Here is a 22386-nt window from a genome sequence, read left to right as displayed (position 1 = left end):
TACGTCTTAGGGGACTCGGGGGCAGGAGGGTGGCAGGGTGACCCTGACTTCTTCAGGTGACTGTCCAGCCCCATCTAGTCACTGCGTCTGGAAGTGACTGAGGCTTCATGCCTGCAGCCCGGCGGGGAAGGGACTTGCGGAGTGATACCCATTTGCAAACGGCCAGGCATGACACTCTGTGAATGCGAGCTTGGAAGCCTCAGAGAAAGCCTCCAGGGTGGGCATCCTGATCCGCATTTCACAGCTGAGGACACTGAGGCACAGAGATGTTAAGTAACTTCTCCAGAGTCCCCCAGCATCTGAACCTAGGTTTTCTGCTTCCAAGCCTACTTGAGCGTGGGTGGGTGTCATGACAGATGAGTCAGTCCTCTCCCTGGGCAGAGGGTGGAAGAGTTGACCCCAGGTTTCAGCGGAGCAGACCTGGGAAAGACAGACCCTCCTTTCTTCTTCTTTCTTCTTTCAAGGCCAGGAGAGTGTAAGGTATGGGAGGGAACCTAGGAAGCAGTTATGTTAGCAGGACGTGGGCTTGTGTTTCCTAATCTTCCAGACTGACCTTTCTTGGAACACACAGTGAGTTCCCTAGCGCCTGTGTGGGAACTGCTTTTGGGTGGGTTATCTCAGTGGCTCTGTTCTGGGTGCCTCTGGCTCTCCCCAGAAGCTGGCTGGGGTCCTTGTGCCTTGTGCCGACGACTTCTGTCGCAGGGCAAGATGGTGTTGTTCACTGTCCCTTAAGTTCAGTGTATTCGCCTTCCGTGTCCATGAAGTGACATTGTACCCGGCTGTGGGCACCGCCAGGAGTGTGGGGTGGGGCCAGCCCAGCCCTCACAGTGTTCTGGAAGCCTGAGATTGGGTGTGGGCAGTCACACCAAGTTTCTTTGGGGAATGAGAATGGAAACCCAAGGGCATGGGCGAGAACTGGGGGAGGTCGCGCTGGTTTCCCCTTGTCTTCTCCACACAGCAGAGGGTTCGCTGACATTTTCTTGTCCTCCACAGGCTGTAAACTCCCCCCTCAGTCCCCCGGTGTGGACACAAGCCCCTGCCCAAACTCACCCGTGTTCAGGACGGGCAGCGAGCCCACCCTGAGCCCAGCGTTGGTCCGGAGGGTCTCCTCAGAGGCCAGGGCAGGGGAGGCACTGAGGGGATCAGACAGCCAACTGTGCCCCAAGCCACCCCCTAAGCCCTGCAAGGTGCCCTTCCTTAAGACTCCAGCGTCTCCATCCACCTGGCTGAACTCAGAGGCCAACTACTGTGAACTGAACCCAGCCTTCACTGCAGGCTGTGACAGAGGGGTCAGGCTGCCCATGTGTGCCCAGGGCGGCCACACGGAACTGCTACCAGCCAAGCAGAATGGGGCACCAGGTCCCCGGAACTCTGGCATCAACTACTTGATCCTTGATGGTGATGACAGGGCAACACCTTGGGAGCCCCCGGCTGCTCCAATGGACGAGGGGCAGGAGAACCAAGACGAGTTTGTGACGCCCCTCCTGGAGACCGTCTCCTCATTCAGGCCCAACGACTTCCAGTCAAAGCTCCTTCCTGCGGAGAACAAGCCCCTGGAGACAGCACTGCTGAAACGCACAAAGGAGCTGTTCACCAGCTGCGACCCCAAGGTCATTGCCCAGCACATGCTGAGCATGGACTGCAAGGTGAGAGCTGCCCATCTTGTCCTGCCTTGTGAAGGGTGGGGAGTGCAGGGAACCGGGGGCAGGGGGCTCGCTCTGTCTTGCTGTAAAGTGCATTGCTCATAGGAAAAGCATGAAGATAACGCTGGTGTGTGGGGATTGACTTAAGGGGTGGGAACATAGTCGGGACAACCTTTGCCCAGGCAGGAAGCTTGTAAACTTCACCCTGGATCAAGGGATGGCAGGCTGCTGCCAGATGGCTGCCCTGTCACCACCCAATCCTGCTCCATCAGCAGTGACTGCAGAATCCTCCTCTTCCTCCTGGTGCTCATTGAAAAACTCTCCCCTGGCCTCAACTCCTCAGAGCTAGTAAAGCCAGAGCCAAAGGGAGTGGATTGTGAAGAAAGGAGGTTTCTGGGGGAACGGAACCAAGATTTTTTTTTTTTTTTTGATTTGGAGTCTCACTCTGTCGCCCAGACTGGAGTGCAGTGGCCGCTCCCGGCCACCACAGCCTCGACCTACTGGGCTCCGGCGATCCTTCCACCTCAGCCTTCCGAGTAGCTGGAACTACAGGCACGCGCTACCACGCCCGGCTAATTTTTGATTTATTGTAGAGATGAGGGCTCGCCAAGTTGCCCAGGCGGGTCTCGAACCCATGTGCTCAGGCAGTCCACTCACCTCAGCCTCCCAAAGTGCTAGGATTATAGGCTGAGCCACCGAGCCCGGCTCAAGGTTATTTTTATTTCATTATACATTATACTTATATACATGATATATTGATTTCATTACTAAAATGATCTTGAGTATAAACAAACATCTTTAAAATTACCTTTTCTAAAATATTACTTGCTCGGTTCATAAAAATTATAAAATGCAAATTAAAAGAAAAGATGGAATTAAAAATCATCCAAAATCCTGGTGATCACCATTGTCAGCATGTGGTATGTTAAAAAAATGTTACATTATCATTTGCTCTGTAAATAGGTACATGTGAATATTGCATGCATAATATTACTTGCCACAGAAATGGCACTGGTCTGTTCATACTGTTTCAAACCTGAATCTTTCATTGAACAACATAGCATGACTGGGTTTCCATGTGACTAAATAACTGTTTGCATCGTCATCCTTTTAGATAGGAAGCAGGTGGCTTTTGTTCATAGGTGGTCCCAAAGCAGCCTCATCCTTAATAGACACAGTTGCCTCTCAGAATCACGAGGATTGCTCCAGTCCCTGATATAAAATGGCATAGTGTTTGCATATGACCTATGCACAGCCCCCTGTATCCTTTAAATCATCTCTAGGTTACTCATAACACCCGGTACAATGTATATGCTTTGTAAATAGCTGTTATACTGCCCTCGTTTTGTTTAGGGAACAACAACAAGAAGAAAAGTCTACATGTTCAGTACCAATGCACGTCTGTCTCTGAATATTTTTCATCCTTGGTTGGTTGAATCCACAGTTACAGAGCCCACCGATAGGAGGGCTGACTGTATTTAGCCAGCAGGTGTCTCAGGCTGCCGTGGGCTCCGTCCACCCCTCATTGTGAAGAGGCTGGTCCCTGGGCATTGGAAGCCGTTTTGTAGCTCAGTGAAGTCGATGAGCTTCAAAGGTCAGGGCTTATTTAGGAATTGGGGTTTCCTTCCTGTGTCATGAATCATGGCTGAGTAATGCCTGAAGCAGGCCTGAGGATCACTGGGCAGTGGCCGGCCGTCCTTGCAGTAAACAAGGCCCTTGCTGAAACAGGACTTGAGGGATGACTCAGTCACCAGTGTACCTCACTGCTCGGTGGGGAGGTAGGGGGTGGTCCCTTCTGCTGGGCAGACGCTGAGGAGAGAGCCAGGAATTGGAAGAATGAGGGTGTGTCCACACATTTAGCCGGATGTCCTTGGGCAGTGCTCATAGGTAGTCAGATAATTTGCTGAGTTAAATCATGAGTCGCTTTAAGGTGAGCTGAGCACATCTGGGAGGGAAGAGGATGGAGGTTTCTGGTCTAGGACGTCAGCCACACTGGGCCCTGGATCTGAGAGCAGACCTGTTAACAGGGCAGGAGTGAGGTTCTGGCCTGGCAGGAACCCGCCTGGGCTCTCCATGGGAGAAGCTCTTTATAGAACACAGGCCTGGGTATACAGGTCAGTGCAATCCCAGGGAGAAGGAATCCTTCTTCCTTTAGCCTCGGGCAGGGCTTGATGAGAGTCTGAGAAAGGAAAGATGCCTGCCTGCTCTTTGCAGAAGGTCTGGAACCCTCCTGCCACCTCTGGGAGCCATGAAACTGGAGGCTGAGTCTGTTCCCAAGTGAAGAACAAACCATCTGTGCATGTTCCTTGCTGTGGTGCGCTTTGTCCTAGTGGGCCCCATGTCTGCCGCGGGCAGTTAAGCCGGAGCCAGCCTGGACTCTGCCTACCAGCTCCGGGCAGGGCTGTGTTTAGTCTTCCTTCTTCCTTCTCTCTCAAGTCCACCACCTTTTTTCCTGCTCTCTTTCTGGAACCACTGACTTCCAAACGGGCACAACAGGCGTCTCTAAGAGGGAAATAAAACAAATTCTGTTGTTTCTCACCCAAGGGCAGTGGCAGCCCAGGCAGGGCCACCCCGGAGCTGAGAGCAGGCTCTGGGCAGCGTGGGTTCCCACCCATACAGGCAGACATCCAGAAAGGCCACCAAGGTAGCGTGTGGTCCTGCGAGCCCTCCAGGCCTCCTGCCCACAGTGTCCAGCCACCCCCGACACCCTGTTAGGAGCCCTGAGCCCCTCCCACCACACATGGGTGCTGCCCTCACATGAGGATGGCCATTTTCCCACCCACTTGTCCTTTCTGTAGGTGGAAGGAGACCCCTCGTGGAGAACTTGGCCTCCTCTGCCTCTTTTTCTCCCCGCCGTAAGGAATCTGTGAACACCAACCACCCAGGCACACTGAGGAGTAGATGAGATATATGAAAAGCCTGACGTAGAGAGAGCGCTAAGTGTCTGTTAGTGTTACGTGTTCAGCCTCGATTGAGTGCCTGCTGTGTGCTGGGCCAGCTTGGCATCTCTGCCCCAGAGGACAGGTGGGTGGGGAGGGGCCCACACCTGAGTGGGAAATGCTCTGTGGCGAAGGGCCCAGGGGCAGCGGGGCCTCGGGCAGAGAGGGGAATGGGGGGGGGAGATGGTGGTGGGGCACCTGCCACGCGCTGGAAGATGGAGTTGTTCCTCCGTGTGGACACGGAAAGCATCTCGCAGGCAGCAGGCACCTGCCCGTGCAGACTTGGTGCGGGTAGAGGAGGGTGGGGCTGGGGGACAGGAAGGCTGGCCGATCTTCCCTCCAGTGTTTCTCAGGGTCTGTGTCTGGGCTCATCCCAGGTTCCTGCCTTCAAAGTTCTTCACAGGTGCAGATCCGAGTCCTGTGTGCTGAGGGCAACAGAACCAGTGAGCGAAGCCTGACAACCTCGTGAAAGGTCCCGGGCAGCTGGGATGAGAGCCAGGCCCAGCCCATCTGGGCCTTCCTGGCCAGGGCAGTAGCCTCCGAGGCAGTGGGAGAAGGAGGAACAGGCAGAGTCTGGAGATCCCTGAGGATCCTGCAGGACTGAGACTCGGAAGGCAGAGAGAGGCTGCAATGCCTCGTGGCAGTGCCAGGGCCACCCTGCCTGCTGGGTTCAGCTCTCAGTACACAGTCCAGACAGCATTCAGCCTTCCTCTGTGTCAGTGAGGCACAGTCTTGGCCATCCCAGGACTGAACTCAGGCTTGGCCACTTGAGGTCAGAACCCACTTGTCCCATAGCTCAGCCCTGGGGCAAGTAGATGCGGACCCAGGAAGGTGACCAGGATGGCACAGTTCTGCTGAAGAAAAACAACCTAGAGGCTTCTCTCTCAGAGCAGGGAGTGCCAGTGCCGGCTCCATCTCCCAGAATAAAACTGAATCGATGACAACCTTCCAATCTCGCCACACAGAACATGCGTGGATTGGAGGACAGCCCTCAGCAATGTGGGGTTTGAATTCTCTAACAGCGGGCAGCTGTCTAAATAAGTGAGGTGTGTGCCCGGCTGCCCTGCCAGGGTCACAGTGTAGAGGGAAGACAGAGAGATCATGACACCGAGACTATTATAGGAAGTGGCACTTTATTACGCTGTCCAGCCCAGCGGGCTCGAGGAGCTAATGCGTCCAAATCGAGGCCCCCAGAACAGGAGAAGTAGGGTCTTATACCCTTGTTTAGGTAAGGGAGGGGGTCGTGTTGAGTGAGTACGTATATTTCCTTTGGAATCTTACAAGGTTGTACTCAGCAAAATCAGGTTTTTCAAAGAACAAATGGTTTTCAGAAACTGCAGGGTTGTAAACTGTCAACTTCAGAAGAGGAGTTTTGGAGAAGTCTGTGAATTAGTTACTCTTTTGCATTTCCATGAAATGGCCAGTCTCTGGCCATTTGGCCTTTCTTAAGCAAAACCTGCCTGGTGCCTGGCGGGTCTTTAAAGCTTGCAGCTTGCCTTTCAAAAGGAAATACCTTTAACTGCTACCAACCCCCCTTTCTGCCACATCAACAGTGCAAATCTGGCCAGATCTTCCCTTTCCACATGGCTGGGAATTTACAACTTGTGTTTTCAGCTGGCTTTTGGGGTCTCTAAAGTCATTTGAAGCCTTTGCAAAAGCCTTGAGAAAGATGAACTTAACAGTTGGGTTGGACAAGGGGAAGGTGAGGCCCAGAGAGCATAGGGCTAGCCCAGTATGGATTCTGTGTCTTGTTCTGGCATCCACTCCTGGAGAGTTGTGGCACAGGTTCATTCCCTCAGAAGTTAAAGGAATGAGAGTTAAGGGAATGATAGCTGAACAGCCAGATGTCTCGTGGCCTGTTGTGAAGACAACCGCATTGTTCACATGCCTGGGATTGTGGCAGTGGAGGAAAAGCCCACCAGCCTGAGGAGGGGAACGGCCCGTGCCGGCCATGTGTCTAGGCAGGGAGACTGGTCCTTCTGCTGGTCGCACCTGTGGCCTGTTGAGGTGCTGTGAGGTGTCACTGGCTCAACTCAGGGACACACCAATTCAGTTGTAACATTTCTGTGTAGCTTGTAGTAATGCATGGCTGTTTCCCACAAACTGTGAGGTTATGTGCTAGACTTGCGATGGGGTGCGAGCTGACTGGGACAGACACACACAGATTTTCTTCTAAAACCATTCAGGAGAAAGAACTGTTTGTTTGAAACCTCAGGTTTCAAATCCCTGTATACATTTTTAATAGTTTCCAGACGTATAGAACCCAGGAAAGGCGTAATTAAGGGTAATGGCAGCCGGCGTGAGTGAATGTGAATGGCCAAGCCCACAGCAGGGGGGCTTGGGCGAGACTTTGCTTCTCCATGGTGGGGGACCTGGCCGGCTCTGTGCACACACAGCCCTGCTGCTGGCAGCAAAAGGTCGCAGCAGGGCCCAGCCCGTGCCAGACAAGAGCTCCAAGAACTAAACTGTTCCCTGGCCGGGCAGACTCTGCAGACTCTGCAGCCCATTTCGGGTGTTTCCGCCAGTCTTTCTTTCTCTAGTACATGTGTTAAAGTGTCCCAAACATCCTAGCTGTCCCTGCACATGGGGAAATGCAGCCAGTGATGTGCCCCCACACTGTCCTGGTGGCGGGTCACGCAGCATGTGTGTTCCGGCGGGCCCACTTCCTGACCCCCGTGCTCCACCTTGGCTTTTGACAGGTCGCTAGGATCCTCGAAGTCTCCGAAGAGACGAGGAGGAACATGGGTGTGAGCTCAGGGCTGGAGCTCATTACCTTGCCTCACGGACACCAGCTGCGCCTGGACATCATGGAAAGGTGAGCGGCACTGCCCTCTGCACTTCCAGCCCTCCCAGCTCCTTGCAGCCAGCAGAACAGCAAGTTTCAGAACAGAGGGCAGCACAGCCCCGCCCTAGATCTACAGTGCTCCTCCCAGAAGCCCGAGCAAGAGAGTCCTTGGAGCTGCACACAGAGGCAGTGCAAATCAGGAACTAAGAGCATCTCCTGTCCTGTTCCCCGCAGGGGGGAGGGGAAGAACAGCCTTGCCTGAAGCGGTGGCTCATTGGCCCTGTATGGGCGGGAGTCACAGATCCTCCCAGTTTGGCCAAGCTGGGGCCCCCAGAACATGCCTGGGGTGTTCCTGGGCCTCCTGGCCCCACAGCCCTGCCTCAGTGAGCTGCGCCTTTGTCTCTGGAGTTTAGGGTTGCTTGAAGAATTGAGAGGGAGTCTGAGGGGAAGGCTGAGAACAACAGTCAGAATGACGTTTTCTTTGAGGGGTGGTCAGATGGGAGTTGGCGGTCAGGAGGTGAAGGCACCTGGCCCCGGGCTTCCGAGCCACTGTCCTCTTCTCCTGGAAAGCTGGGACCCTTGGTGTCCACTGAAACAGAGGCGTGAGTGTGAGATGCTTAGACACTGGAAGATGTTTAGCCCTTGGAAGGACACCAACAGGGAGGCTTGTTTCTAAAAGAAGTGCTAGGCTAGATTTTCATTATTGTCACCAAAGCTAGTGAGCAGTCCTAGGATGTCAGCCCATTTCAGATGACCTTGGGGGACCGGTGCCGCTGCTTTTGTGGTGACTTGGCTGTAAAGCAGATAAAATGACCCCAAGCAACTGCTGCCAAGGCCTCGCAGCCGCGGACACACCCATAGGAAACACCCAGAATGCTGCATTGAAGCCACGTGGGTGGAAGGAAGGGACAGTGGCCCATGGGACTGCTCGGCCACCACTGCTATCAAGGCCTTGGGGAGTTGGCCGTCCCATGCTGGATTTCCCCGCTTTTCCTGACAAGCCTTTTCTAGAGTCCAGCCCTCCCTTCTCATGCCCCAGGTGCCTGCCTCCTGGGTCCGCCAACCTCTCCTCTGGCAGCTGCAGTGAGCGGCTCCACCATGCCGCCACCGGCTCCCCATCACCCCTCATCTCCCTGCTGCCCCCTGCCTTCTGCAGATGTGTCAGCCTGGGAAGTTCCAAGCTCCAGCCTGGTGGGTCTGGGCCTTGGTTTCTCAGTGTCACCAGGTGTGCTGAGACAGGCCAGAACGCAGGTTGGGATGCCTCTCTTAGCAGTTTGCTGACTTTCACTTTGGTTGACATCCATTTCCTTTTTCTCTGATTGCCACATGGCTGGGGTCTCACTCCTTAACTTGTTTCTTGTTCAAGGCTGACTTGTGGGATCTTTCTCTGGAACCTGGAGAGTACTTTTTGAATGACAACATGTTTACTAAATAAAGGCCAAGGTAGTGGGGTCTGAAGTGTCAAGTGACACCACCGCTTTATTGCATGTGAGATGCAAACACAAAGCCACCCTTGATTTTTAATTTACCATCCCACTCCGTCCAGGCACCCCACCCACTCCAGATGCCCTTCATGTGACATCTGAGGGCTGCCTCTTGCCAGCCACTGGGGCTTATGCTACAGACTGCCAGCCTGCATTGTTTCCCATTGTGGTATACCCAGGAGGCTTTAGGCAAATGTTGGTTAAGTGAATGGATATAACTATTCAGTTAGCTGGCTATGGAACACCAGGTCTTAAGGAGTAGAGAACCTGCCTTGTCTTAAGGGCCATTAAAACACTGGGGGGTGGGGAACACTCAATAAAGAATCAGCTGATTGCAGCATAGGAAGTTATATACTGTTGGTTGAAAGAAACATCTAAAATGTTTTGTTGTCATTAACATGATGCAAATAGATATCAGAACTCTTCAAAAATACAGCAAATAATGAAAATGTACTTTAGGTGTATGTTTGGATTCATTGAAAAAGACAGGAGATAAATGGAGAAAGGGGGAAAGACGGACAGACAAAACAGACCAGGATACAGAGGGAGACACATACTGAGATGGTTATGTTAACAACTGTTCTCAAGGGTCTGTCATTGCTGGCATTTTCTTAATGTTTACATCCACACACAGTCTCTGTTTCTTGCAACCCTTGTGTCCGTTTTACAGACGAAGAAACTCAGGAGTGGAGCAGCCTAAGGCTGCACTGCTGGTGAGCACCACGCATACTACAGGCACAAACACTTGGGGGGAGCTCATTACGTACCTAACACACATCAGGAAAGTGAGGAGGGGGCGCTAGCTGAGTGGCCATTGCCTTTACTCGAGGAGAGCAAGGGAGAGACCAACACGCCTGGGTACAGAGGGGATGGGGTGATGCAACGTCCTGAGCTGCGGACATCCAGGACAGGGTGACCCTGGAGTTTCAAGGCATGCTGCATGTTAGCAACCACAGCTATGAACTGGGCCTCACCTCCAGCATTTGAGTGTGGCCTGGAAGAAATTTAATGGCGGCAGTTCTGGTCCAACACAGTTGGCGCCCGCGTCCTGATGTGCAGAGGGAGGGAAAGGGGGTTGCAGTCTGTGCTTCCTGCCCCAGACTGACCTTGTGAATACTAGTCCTCCTGTCATGGAGAGAAAAGATCACCACGTTTCCTGTTCTGGGTCTGTGAGGTCATGGGTCGTGTAGTTCAGGGTGAGAAAAGGGAGGATTGTTGGGGGTATCGGGTTTCAATTTGTTTTTTCTTGTTTTTTTTTTTGAGTTGGAGTCTCACTCGGTCACCCAGACTGGAGCCTCGCCTGCTGGGCTCCGGCGATCCTTCCACCTCAGCCTTCCGAGTAGCCAGAATTACAGGCATGCGCTACCACGCCCGGCTGATTTTTTGATTTATTGTAGAGATGAGGTCTCGCTGCCAAGGCGGGTCTCGAACCCGTGGGCTCAGGCAATTCACTCACCTCAGCCTCCCAAAGGCACAGAATTACAGGCTGAGCCACCGAGCCCCGTTGGGTTTCAATTTCATGAGGGTCTGGCCTTGCAGGCAGATTCCAGCCCAGATTCCTCCCCATCATCTGCTCCATCTTTGTCCACGTCTCCAGTCACCTAACTGGGACTGAGAACACCATTCTCAGCTCCTCTTGTCTTCCTCTGTTCTGAAACCTGCATGTCTTCCTGGGTCAAGCACATCCTCTCATTTTTCTGTCCCTTCTGTTCCCGAGTCCAGGGGGCCCAGTGGAGTGGCCCAGGCCTCCCTGAAGAGAGACTCCCAGGATGTGTGTGTTGAGGGGACCTCTGGGGGAGGGGTACAAGGAACCGCACTCACTTGTGTGCAGCTTTGCCCAGGGTTGAACTGGGCCCCATCCTGGGGCACCTCGCTTCCTGACTGCATAGTGCTTCCCTCTGTGGCCTGACGCGGACCCCGCCGCAGTCGCCCATGCTGAGATCGACCGTGTAAGCTGTCTGCCGCCAGCACTTTGTGAGCAGCAGCAGCACACGGTATAGAGGCAGTCTGTTTCTGGCCCATGTGGCTTGGTCTTCTCCTGGCCCCACTGGCCCTGGGCCTGACCACTGATCTCCCTCTTAGGCACAACACGATGGCCATCGGCATCGCCGTGGACCTTCTGGGCTGCACGGGCACGCTGGAGGACCGAGCGGCCACCCTCAACAGGATCATCCAGGTGGCCGTGGAGCTGAAGGAGTCCATGGGGGACCTCTACTCCTTCTCGGCCGTCATGAAAGCCCTGGAAATGCCACAGGTAAATTTCCGCTGGCCTTCTGCAGCCCCTTGGGCCTGTGTGGGCTTGTGGTCTGCAGAGGAATCTGCGCCCTGCTTAGCAAATCACAGACTGTCCTAGTCACTCTCAAGAAGTAGACTGAATCAGTGAAAGCTGCTTCGATTAAGGGACAGCCAAGAGCAGTGTCCCAAGTACTTTGGCTCTCATTTAAAAGCAGTGGACAACTGCTGACAGTGTGTGCTTCCTCTGATGTACAATTCCAAATGTCATCCTCACGAACAATCGGTATTCCTGGTCAACCATTAGGATGAGCCGTCTGGCTACAGTGTGTTGTATAGAAAAAAGACCGCTTCCATATGGATCTCTAGGTTTTTGGCAACTTGGGATAATTTCTGGGAAAATGAGATGTTTGGGGAGCTTCTATCAGAGAACTCCCAGAGTGTTTATCTTAAATATGGCCCTCAGGTCACCTAAGACACTCTCCTGTTAAAAAAATTCAGATTCTGGCTGGGCGTGGTGGCTCATGCCTGTAATCCCAGCATTTAGGAGTCAGAGCCCACAGGTTTGAGACCAGCTGGGGCAACTTGTCTCTACAAAAAAATCAAAAAAATTAGCTGGGGGTGGTGGCATGCACCTGTGGTTCCGGCTACTTGGAAGGATGAGGCAGAAGGATCACCTAAGCCCAGCAGGTCAAGGCTGCGGTGGCCATGAGCATACCGTTGCACTCCTGCCTGGGCAACAGGCTCAATGACAATGAGACAGTGACTCAAAAAAGAAAATTTCAGTTTCCTGGCCCATCTGCTATATCACCCCCTACTTAGAGTTTCTGAATCAGGCATTTGAATCGATTTGCTGGGGGTTTTAGGATGAGTGTCAACCCGTATTTGCAATCAGGTAGGCCTCAGGAAGGAATGTCATTCTGCTGTCTTTATTGCTCAGAATGGGCTGTTCTTCCAAGCCCTGGGTGCTTGGAGGGCTCTTGAGTAGAGAGTACAGTCCTGTAGCAAACTGTGCAACCAGTAAGCCCAAAACTGCTGGTCCTGTAGCTTGGATATTTCATAGCCCCAGATTGCCTCAGAAGTCTTGCCAGGTGCTCACTGATATCCCACAGCTGCTGCTGAGAATGACAGCTACAGTCACAGGGCCTGCAAGTCACAGCGTGGCAGGAGCATGACTTCCTTGCATCAAAGCAAGCTCACCTTAAAAGCAAGAATTGAGCCGGGCTCGGTGGCTCAGCCTGTAATCCCGGGCCTTTGGGAGGCTGAGGTGAGTGGATTGCCTGAGCCCGCGGGTTCGAGACCCACCTGGGCAGCGAGACCTCATCTCTACAATAAATCAAAAAATCAGCCGGGCGTGGTAGCGCGCGCCTGTAGTTCCGGCTACTTGGAAGGCTGAGACAGAAGGATCGCCGGAGCCCAGCAGGTCGAGGCTGCGGTGGCCGGGAGCGGCCACTGCACTCCAGTCTGGGCGATGGAGTGAGACTCCAACTCAAAAAAAAAAACAAAAAAAGCAAGACTTGAACAACATAGTGCCTTCATCAGGATTTTTGGAGGTTCAGTTTCAATTATATTTCAAGAGCTTTCAAAATTGGGTACACTGGAATTTTATAGGATTGATATTTGAAATAAGCAACTCATAAATTCGGCCATATTTTCATGATATATTGATTTCTACTCTAAGGGCTACAATTTTTCATTCAAGTGTTTTACTTTACATCATGTTTATTTCCTCTCATCCAAAACTGCCTATGATATTGACAGCTAAGCCAACTGGCCAGGCTGTGTGTGAAGCCCTCAGCCCAAAGCTTCCTCTGACGGAAGCAAGGGGTATTTTGTGGGATCACATGGTGTGTGCTGCCAGACTTGCAGTCAGGGGCTTGTCCCAACTGCACTTTATGGGCTGCTCCTTCCCCTCCAGCCTGCCAGCCCTTCCCTTCTGAAGCACCTCAAAGTGCAGGGACGCCGGCCTCCAGAGTGTTCAGGGCCTGGGGTGAGCCCTGCAACTGTAGATGGCACACAAGGGAAACCCAAGGAGAGAGTCACATCCCTGTGTGTCACCACCCAAACCAGTCCTTGGATTACAGCCACATGTGCTGCCTTCTGTTCTCAGCTTCTGGGATCAAGAGAGTGCATGCAGGAGACAGGGCCCAGCCTGGACTTGATGCTTCAGGGACTGGGCAGGGGAGGGAGCCTCCCAGAAGAGAGGCCAGCATGATGGGCCAGAGGCAGGCTAGCCACAGCCCTTTCTTCCCAGCAAGTCTGCTGGTGCTAAGCTTCCTCCCCTTCCTCTTGGAATACACAGGGCGTTCTTGGCAAGTAAGTGAATCTCACTGACCTGCCACTCACCAGCTGGGAAGCCTTGGGCAAGTGACCTAATCTCTTTCTTATCTGTAAAATGAGCCGAAATACATGTCCAAGAGGGCCTGTGAAGATTAAATGAAATTCTTCAAATACCTGACACAAAATTGGCTCTCATTCCCTAAATACTCTTGCCCTTCCTTGTTTCAGGTAGAAAACTTTACAATTGGCCAGGCACGGTGGCTCATGCCTGTAATCCCAGCACTTTGGGAGGCCAAAGCAGGAAGATTGCTTGAGCCCAGGAGTTCGAGGCCAGCCTGGGCAACATAGTGAGACCTTGTCTCTACAAAAAGTAAAAAAATTAGCTAAGCATAGTGGCATGTACCTGTAGTTCTAGCTACTTGGGATGCTGAGGTGGAGGGATCACCTGAGCCCCCGAGGTCAAGGCTGTTGTGAGCTGTGATTTTCATGATCATGCCACTGCACTCCAGCCTGGGTGACAAAGCGTGACCCTGACTGAAAGAAAAAAAAAAGCTTGACTCAGGCTTGCTGGTTATATGGTATGAGTGGGGGACCATTTATTTTAGGATAGTCAGAGTCAGTGGCACACACTGGTGCTGACTAAATTGTTCAGAAGAAAGAAATGAGGAACGGCCTTGTGGTCTGGGCCATCCTCTGTGCGTCTCAGACAGGCAATATTCAAATGCTTTCCATTACATTCCTACATCCTTAACTTGTTACAACCTCTATCTTGGACAGTAGGCAACACCCATCAACATTTAAAATACATGTACTCTTTGGTCCAGAAGTTCTACTTCTGGAAATTTATATATTGTAACATATAAGTTGAAGTGTTTTTACACATGTACACGTTTGCAAAATCTTTGTGAGGTAATTTTATAATAGCAAAATATGTTTAAAACTCTTATCTTCAAGAGATTAGACTATTGTTTATCCATACGGTGAAATATGCAGAAGTTTAACAAAATAAGGCTGTTCTATATGTATTTGTATGTATTGATTTCCAAGCAATGGACAGAAATATATAGTATGATATGCATTTATTTATTTATTTATTTTGAGTTGGAGTCTCACTCTGTCACCCAGACTGGAGTGCAGTGGCACGCTCACGGCCACCATAGCCTCTGCTAGGCTCCGGTGATCTTTCCATCTCAGCCTTCCAAGTAGCCGGAACTGCAGGTGTGCGCTACCACGCCTGGCTAATATTTTTGATTTATTGTAGAGACAAGGTCTCGCCAAGTTGCCTGGATGTGTCTCGAACCTGCGGGCTCAGGCAGTCCACTCACCTCGGCCTCCCAAAGTACTGGGATTACAGGCTGAGCCACTGAGCCCGGCCTGCATTTATTTTTTTAAAAAGTATGTGCACAGACAGGAACTTTTTGGGGGTCAGTCCCAATTATAGTATTTAAATAGCTTTCAGAATTCTTTAGGTACACTGGAAGTTTGTAGGATTGATATTTGAAATAAGCAGCTCATAAACTCTGCCATATTTTCATGACACACTAATTTCTACTCTAACAGAGTTACAATTTTTCATTCAGGTGTGTGTTTTGCATCATGTTTATTTCCTCTCTTCTAAAACTGCCCAGAATATTGACATCTGAACCAACAGACCAGGCTGTGTGTGAAGGCGCGCACACACCACACACAGCCCAAGAGAAGACTTGTCTCCAGGACGTCTTACAGCAGTGTAGACGGGGTGGGACGGGGATTACTTTTTCTCTGTAGTCTTCAATCACTTTGACATTTTTACCATGTGCACCTCTCACCGGTTCCAAAATGTAAGCAAAAAGTGATTTTGAAAAGAGCCTTTCCCAAATGAAAACAACTCCCTTTCAGATCACAAGGTTGGAACAAACATGGACTGCCCTGCGGCACCGGTACACCCAGACGGCCATCCTGTATGAGAAGCAGCTGAAGCCCTTCAGCAAAATCCTGCATGAAGGCAGAGGTGGGCACAGGGCAGAGGGGCGGGGGTGGGCTCGGGGGCTGTCCCGCAGGGGTGTGCACAGGTCTGTCTGTCCCAGTTATCAAAGCGTTTAGTGGCATATTTCGAGGCCCCGCAATATCTGCAGGACCGTTGATGGCTTGTGAAGGCTTTTATTAGATGACAGCATCACTTGCAGGTCTGCAGTTGCTGTAACAAGACTTGGCCTCATGCTGTGCTTAACTCTGAAAAAAAATATGATATGGAAACTCTGCTCCTTGCTCTTCAGAGTCCACGTGTGTTCCCCCAAGCAATGTGTCAGTCCCGCTGCTGATGCCCCTTGTGACCCTGATGGAGCGCCAGGCTGTCACTTTTGAAGGAACTGACATGTGGGAAAAGAATGACCAAAGCTGTGAAATTATGCTGAACCACTTGGCAACAGCCCGACTCATGGCTGAGGCTGCTGACAGCTACCGCGCGAATGCTGAGAGGATCCTGGCAGGTCAGAGTGATTTTGCAAGCTGCTGGTCTAACTCGGGGTAGTAATTGAAATGAAGACATGGAAGCGCAGATGCCCTCAATTAGAAAGAGACCAAGGAGGAATGTCTAAGGCCTGGAAACACTGTTTTCCATGTGGCTGATCATTACTTCCTCTTAATTCCAAAGTGACTCAAGTGCCCCGTTCCTCCTTTCTCATGTGTTCTGTTGTATTGGTGGTACAGAATAAACAGAGAGGGGGTCAAGAATTAGCCAGCTAGCCTACTGTGAGTACCTCTAAGAGGTGAGACTAGGAAAGGTGTGGCGGGTGGGGCAAGAAGGTGGTGTTTTATCTGGAGCTCATTTACCTGCATTCCTGCTCCTCCCAGTCACACTGGGAAGTAAGCACCCCGCCTTTAGCCTCAGACACATTCTGGAAAGCACTGCACAGTGTTTGTGTAAGCGGGTCCTTCTCGTAAGCACTAGGGTCATGGAAAGCAGCCCCCTCAGTTAGCTTAGGAGACATAGGTCACAGGCATGGTATGTGCACGGCACCATGCTAACTGCTTGTCCTCAAGGTGCTCAGGAAGTGTGGCTCGTACGATGGGAGCACTTGGGAAAAGGACATGATTTGGTCAGATTCAGGGAAAGAGGAAGCAACCCCTGTGGATTGTGGAAAGCCAAAGCAGCCAGCCAGGAAGCAGATGGACGCTGAGGGAGTGGGGATGGGCAGGACCCATAAGTACCTAGGTCTGGATGAGCGGGAGGTATGACCTGAGGAATGGCCAGCCAGGCTGCACAGGGAGTGGCAGGGCCTGCCCACAGGACTGTGACTGAGGAAGAGCCCATGAAGGGTTTAAACGTGGGCATCGTTGCACGTTTGACTGATGTTTTAAAGTCAGTTATCCTGGCATTCATGTAGAGGAAGGGTGCAGGGCTGAGGGCTTGATGGCAGAAAGACCACCTAAGAAGCTGGAAGGGGAGCTCTGCCAAGGCCATCAACAGAGATGACTGTTTTCTCTTACTGTATAATTGTTAAAATTCTTCAAGGCCCACAGTTTGATTCGCTAGGTTAAGGACTATTGGGGCAGCAAGGCCTAGTGATTTCATCCTAAAAGAAAGTTGTTACTGCAGAACCAGAATGTGGGGCTGGACAGTTTGCACTGTGTTTGCTGTGGGTATAAGCATCACAGACCTGTTTCATTTCTTCCCCTCAAAAAATTCTCCGGGGTTGGCAACATGGGACTCAAACAGTAAAAGCACACACTTTAACAGGTATCAGAGTGCCTAATTATACAAAGCCAATGAATGTATACCATCGGATGTTGCATAAGCCAATATATCAGGAAGGGTGTTGAGAAAAGTGTGTCATAAGCTGTTCCACAGCAAATCACTTTAAAGGTAGATGATGGAATTTCTCAGCTTATCCTGCCACAAATTTGTAGAGTAAGTTCCCACCGCTGGAAGTGACAGTGAACCCAGGAAAGGCAGAGGTCTGTTCACCACATCACCAGCACCCGGCCCAGGGTGGGTGCTCAAAGCATGTTAACTGAATAAATGGAAGTCACCACCTGGCCCTGGCCTGGTTGCCTGCTAAAGAGATTTTGGCATCATCAGCAAGAAGAGACTTCTGTTGTTTTTTCCACCACCAAGGTCCTATCATTTACATGGTGGGAATATATTCCATAAACAAAGCAAACTACCCTAGCAATGAGCAAGGATAGAGACCAGATGACTCTGGCTAGAGGCTTCCCCATCTCTATTAGAGTCACTCGAGCATCTGTGGCCCTAAGTAGACCAGATCTCCTCTTAGAACAGAGAGTCAAGAAACAGGCCCACATATGTGGCTGCCAATTAAGGTACCAAGGTAAATTCAATGGATAAAGCATAGTCTTTCAACAAAACTTGCTAGAACTACTGGATATCCACATGCAAAAAAGAGACTCTTCATTCTTACCTCATACCATGTGCAATAATTAATCAAAAATGTATCAGAGACCCAAAATGTAGGAGCTAAATCATAATGCTCCTGTAAGAAAACTTAGGAGAAATTATTTGTGTCCTTGAGTTAGATAAAGATTTTTTAGGACACGAAAAGCATGGACCATAACAGAAAACATTGATACATTAACATTTTAAACTTTTGGCCTTCAAAATATACCATTAAGAACTTGAAAAGACAAGACACAGACTAGGAGAAAATATTTGCTAAAATGTGTATCTGATAAAGGATTTGTATATAGCATATATACAAAGAACTCTTACAACTCAATGAAAAAACAAAATTTAAATAGATGCTACATCAGAGAAGATATACAAATGAAAACTACACAAAAGGATGTTCAAAGCATTCCTCATTAGAGAATGTAAATTTAAACCACAATAAGATATCATCACACGATCTAGAATGGCTACACCGTAAAAGAATGACAAAACTAAGGGTTGGCAGCATGTGGAGAAATGGGAATCTTCATGTGTTGCTGGTATGACTATAAAATGGTACAGCCATTTTGGAATAGAGTTTGACAATTTCTTTAAAATAAAACATATACTTACCATATGACCCAATAATTTTTCTAGAAAAATGCAAACATATGTCTACACACTGACTTGTCCATAAATGTACACATTATTCATAGTATCTAGAAACTGGAAACAGTTCAAATGGCCATCAATTGGTGAATGTATAAACAAAATGTGGTATGTCCCTATAGCCGAATACTTCTCAACAGTATGAATTGATAATGGTAACATGCAAGATATGGAAGAATCTCAGAAGCATCATGCCACAGGTGACGGAAGTCAGATATAAAAAAGTCCATATTGGATGATTCCATTTATGTCCGGTTTCTAGAAAAGAATAAACAGTAGCAACAGAAGGCAGATCAATAGTTGGCTGGAGTCTGGGGTAGGAACGAGGGCTGATTGCAAAGAGGAGCTGGGGGGCCAGGAGGGCCCTGTAGCTGGTGGTGACGGTTGTTCTGCGCACATCTATCATAAATCCAACTGCAGTTAAAGCAGGTGAATTACATGGCATGCAAATGACACATTTGTAGAGTGGCTAAAAACAAAAACAAGGTAACAAGAACACTTCCTCCCACAGCACCACCTCCATTGCTACGTGTACACAGATTAAAATTCTACTGGGTAAGTTTGCCAGGTGCTTAGTTTCTGGGGAGCAGATGCTACATTTTTCTTTGGGGGCATCTTTTCAAGTTCTGAGAGAAGATGAAGTTTGATTTGATCCTACTGTTAAACAAGCCAGTTTTCAGTCTATCTCTAACACTGTTTTTAGGCAGAACTGAAGTAACATTTCTGGTGGTTTTGTTTTGCTTCGATTAGGTTTTCAACCAGATGAAGAAATGAGTGAAATCTTCAAGACCGAATTTCAAATTCGATTGCTATGGGGCAGCAAAGGTGCACAAGTCAATCAGACAGAGAGATATGAGAAATTCAGCCAGATTCTAACTGCACTCTCCCGTAAACTGGAACCCCCTCCCGTGAAGCAGGCAGAGCTCTGATAACTCTCCAGAGAATCTTAAGATTGTATTGCAAGCTTCTCTGGGAAAGCCTATCACTTGATAAAGTAATAATGTGCAAATCTGACAATAGACAAGCTGTTAGTATCCACAGGATATTAAACGTGTAAATTGTGGAGAGCACACTTATTTATGAATTGCTTAAAATTACTACTGATTCTTAAATGATAATTTATTATTACGGTAACTATTGCTAATGGTGATCAGCAAATTTAAAGAGAAGACTTAGCTATGTTGGCTGGTTGCTTTCTATTATCATGGTATTTGACCATTGTAGTTTTAATTCCATGTCAGATAAGTGTAAATAGAAGAGTTTAAAAGCATGAAACATTTCAGAAGGTATCAGTTGTATGATATTCTTTAAATAAATATGAAAAGTGTAAATAGTCATGAATGAAAATATATCTTTTTGTGAAACAGTTGTGTCCAGTCTCTTTAATACGAAGCAACTCGTCTCGGTACAGTAATTCTACCTCCAGCCCCCTAAGGCACTTTCTTCCCTAGCCACTGTATCCCAATAGTAAACCAGAATTAATGAAAGTAGTATGAAAACCTCGAGGTTTCTGGTATAGGAGACAGACTGAATAGGGATACAGGTAGAAATGCCCCAGGAGGGCTGGGTTCAGGCGCAAGCTCTGGTGTCTGCAGGCAGCTGAACTTGGCCAAGTTGACCTGGGTAAGTCCCACATGGAGCAAAGCATCTTGTATAGGCTGAGCACCCACATGGCAGTTTACATATCTCAGAGGAGTCAGGTGTTATCTTTTCCTCTAGCTGATAAGCACAACAGTGAGTTTTCTAGGACTGTTTTCTAGGTTTCTGACTTTCCAAAGCTTATCAGTATCTCTCTCAATTTTTTCCTGTTGTACAAAATTTGGAATACAAGACTTTAAAATATTCTGTCACTCTGCCACCAGCTGTCAAACATTTAACAATTTGGTTTTTTTGCCTGTCTTTTAAGCAATAATGGGACCATACCAACTTGTATATCCACCTTTTCTCCAACCAGCTGTGAAAACTTCTCCATAATGTTAGTCTTGGAAAAAATATGGTCTATTGGTTACAGAAGTTATACTGTAACTTCACCATCATCCTATTGTCGGTCATCGTAGAACTAAGTATGAAACTCTCACTGTGGTCTACGCAATACAAAGGGCATACTCGTTTCATATCCTGGGCTCTGCGCTTCCATTAACGAGCCTAGAATCAGGAGGCCCTGCTCCCAGTTTTTAAAGCACCATCCTATTATTTTTTTATTTGCTGAAAAACCCAAAGTGCACTTCCACTTCTGGCAATACAGTGGTTCAGATGCTCTTAGAAAATCCTCTCACTATAATATAGCTAAGTTAGTTCTGAATGCATTTTTTTTTTTCTGAGTTGGAGTCTCACTCTGTCGCCCAGCCTCGACCTGCTGGGCTCCGGCGATCCTTCCACCTCAGCCTTCCAAGTAGCTGGGACTACAGGCGCGCGCTACCATGCCCGGCTAATTTTTTGAATTATTGTAGAGATGAGGTCTCGCCAAGTTGCCCAGGCGGGTCTCGAACCTGTGGGCTCAGGCAATCCACTCACCTCGGCCTCCCAAAGCGCGGGATTATAGGCTGAGCCACCGAGGCCGGCTCTGAATGCATTTTTTTTTTAGACCGCGAATAAACATACCTTTTAATGTATGATCAACCTTGATAGAACAAAAGGTAAATCCCCAAGGAACAAACCTCCCTTCCCATGTCACCTGAAAGAGGTACAGCAAATTTAAATTGACTTCATGTGAAAACAGAAATTTACGTAGACCTAGAAGCAAACAGTAATGCCAGCTCAAGGAACGAACTCTGTCTCGGAGGAGCGGAACATGAAACACCTCCAGTGGGTGGGAATCCTTAGAGGGCCCCTGTTAACAGGCTGGGAAAACAAACCACCTGCCAGCAAAGGGCACTTGCCAGGAAACATGCCTGTCTTCACATCAGCTCCAGGAAGAAGTATAATGAATGCATGAGGATTTGCAATCACAGGCCTGTCCTCTAGGTCTAGAGTAAAAAGAATCAAAAACCAAGAAACTGATTTACAATGGTCTCAGTTGGTGGTGCCTACCAGATCTAAAAGACTCATGATTAAGCCACAATAATAACAACACTACCATTAGAAAATTAATATATGAAGCGTAATACTGCTGATCGGTGGGGGAAAGGCTGACTTTTAAAAATAAATAATTCTTGAACAATTGGTTAAATGAATGAAGGGGTAAGTGGTCCTTTCCTCATTCACAAAAATAAAATCTAGATGAGTTAAGAATCTACATGTGAAAGGCAAAGTAGTATGAAAAACTTAAGGCTTCTGGTGTAGGAGACAGTCCAGAATTGTCTTTCATACTTTGTCAAGTAAGAATTTCTTAAATTAGAGAGAAAAAAGTAATTATGAAATATTGATAAATCTGCATTAAAATGAAGAACTTCTATTCAAAACCGAAAAAACAGATATGAGCAACACATAAAACTGACAAAGGATTAGTGTGGTGGGCAGCTTCCATGATGGCTCCAGTGTCCCCTTCCTCCTGGGGGTCCACCCTTGTGTTGCTTCCCTACACCCTACAGGGCTGGTCTGTGCAGAAGTAAAGGCATGCCACGTCTGAAGTCAGGCCATAGAAAGGCTGCAGCTTCCATCCTGAGTCCTGGATCACTCTCTCTGGGGAAGCAAGATCCCACCTTGGGAGCAACCCATGGAGAGGACCACGTGGCAAGGAACTGAGCCCTTTGGCCAACAGCAGGAAGGATCTGAGGCCTGCCAACAACCACAAAGATAACCTTCGAAGTGGGCTCTCCAGCCTGTCAAAGCCTCGAGAAACCTCTTGAGTAACTGAGCCAAAATCAGCCAGCTGTGTTACATGGTAAGAGTCGACTAACACAATTAGCATCCTCAATACATAAATAACTCACACAAATAGAGATGGAAGGGCAACCAATCTCCTCCAAAACAGGATGAAGATAAACATCGGCTTTTCCAAGAAAGGAAAACAGAGTAAACATAAAAAGATGCTTAGTATCAACAATCA

At 49.1% G+C, this 22386-nt stretch overlaps 1 protein-coding gene across 3 annotated transcripts in view; it reads left to right on the top strand.

Moving 5' to 3' along the window:
• BCAR3 (breast cancer anti-estrogen resistance 3) overlaps window positions 1–19767 on the top strand; it is a 107563-nt gene extending 87796 nt beyond the window's left edge. For 2 of the 3 annotated variants that reach the window (XM_008074607.2, XM_021707321.1), the window contains 6 exons: window positions 994–1646; window positions 7282–7397; window positions 10934–11105; window positions 15242–15353; window positions 15619–15831; window positions 19149–19764. In XM_008074607.2, the coding sequence (XP_008072798.1) occupies window positions 994–1646; window positions 7282–7397; window positions 10934–11105; window positions 15242–15353; window positions 15619–15831; window positions 19149–19327 (1445 nt within the window). In that variant the 3' untranslated portion in view covers window positions 19328–19764. Of the gene's footprint in view, window positions 1–993; window positions 1647–7281; window positions 7398–10933; window positions 11106–15241; window positions 15354–15618; window positions 15832–19148 lie in introns of all 3 variants that reach the window. The other variant, XM_008074606.1, reaches the window with a different exon arrangement.
• The last annotated feature ends 2619 nt before the right edge of the window (window positions 19768–22386 follow it).

This window comes from Carlito syrichta, unplaced genomic scaffold (genome assembly GCF_000164805.1).
Source record: "Carlito syrichta isolate Samal-C Ts95f unplaced genomic scaffold, Tarsius_syrichta-2.0.1 Scaffold316502, whole genome shotgun sequence".
Taxonomy (NCBI): Eukaryota; Metazoa; Chordata; class Mammalia; order Primates; family Tarsiidae; genus Carlito; species Carlito syrichta.
The sequence above is the reverse complement of the archived record's forward strand: the minus strand, read 5'-3'. Positions and strand labels throughout refer to the sequence as shown.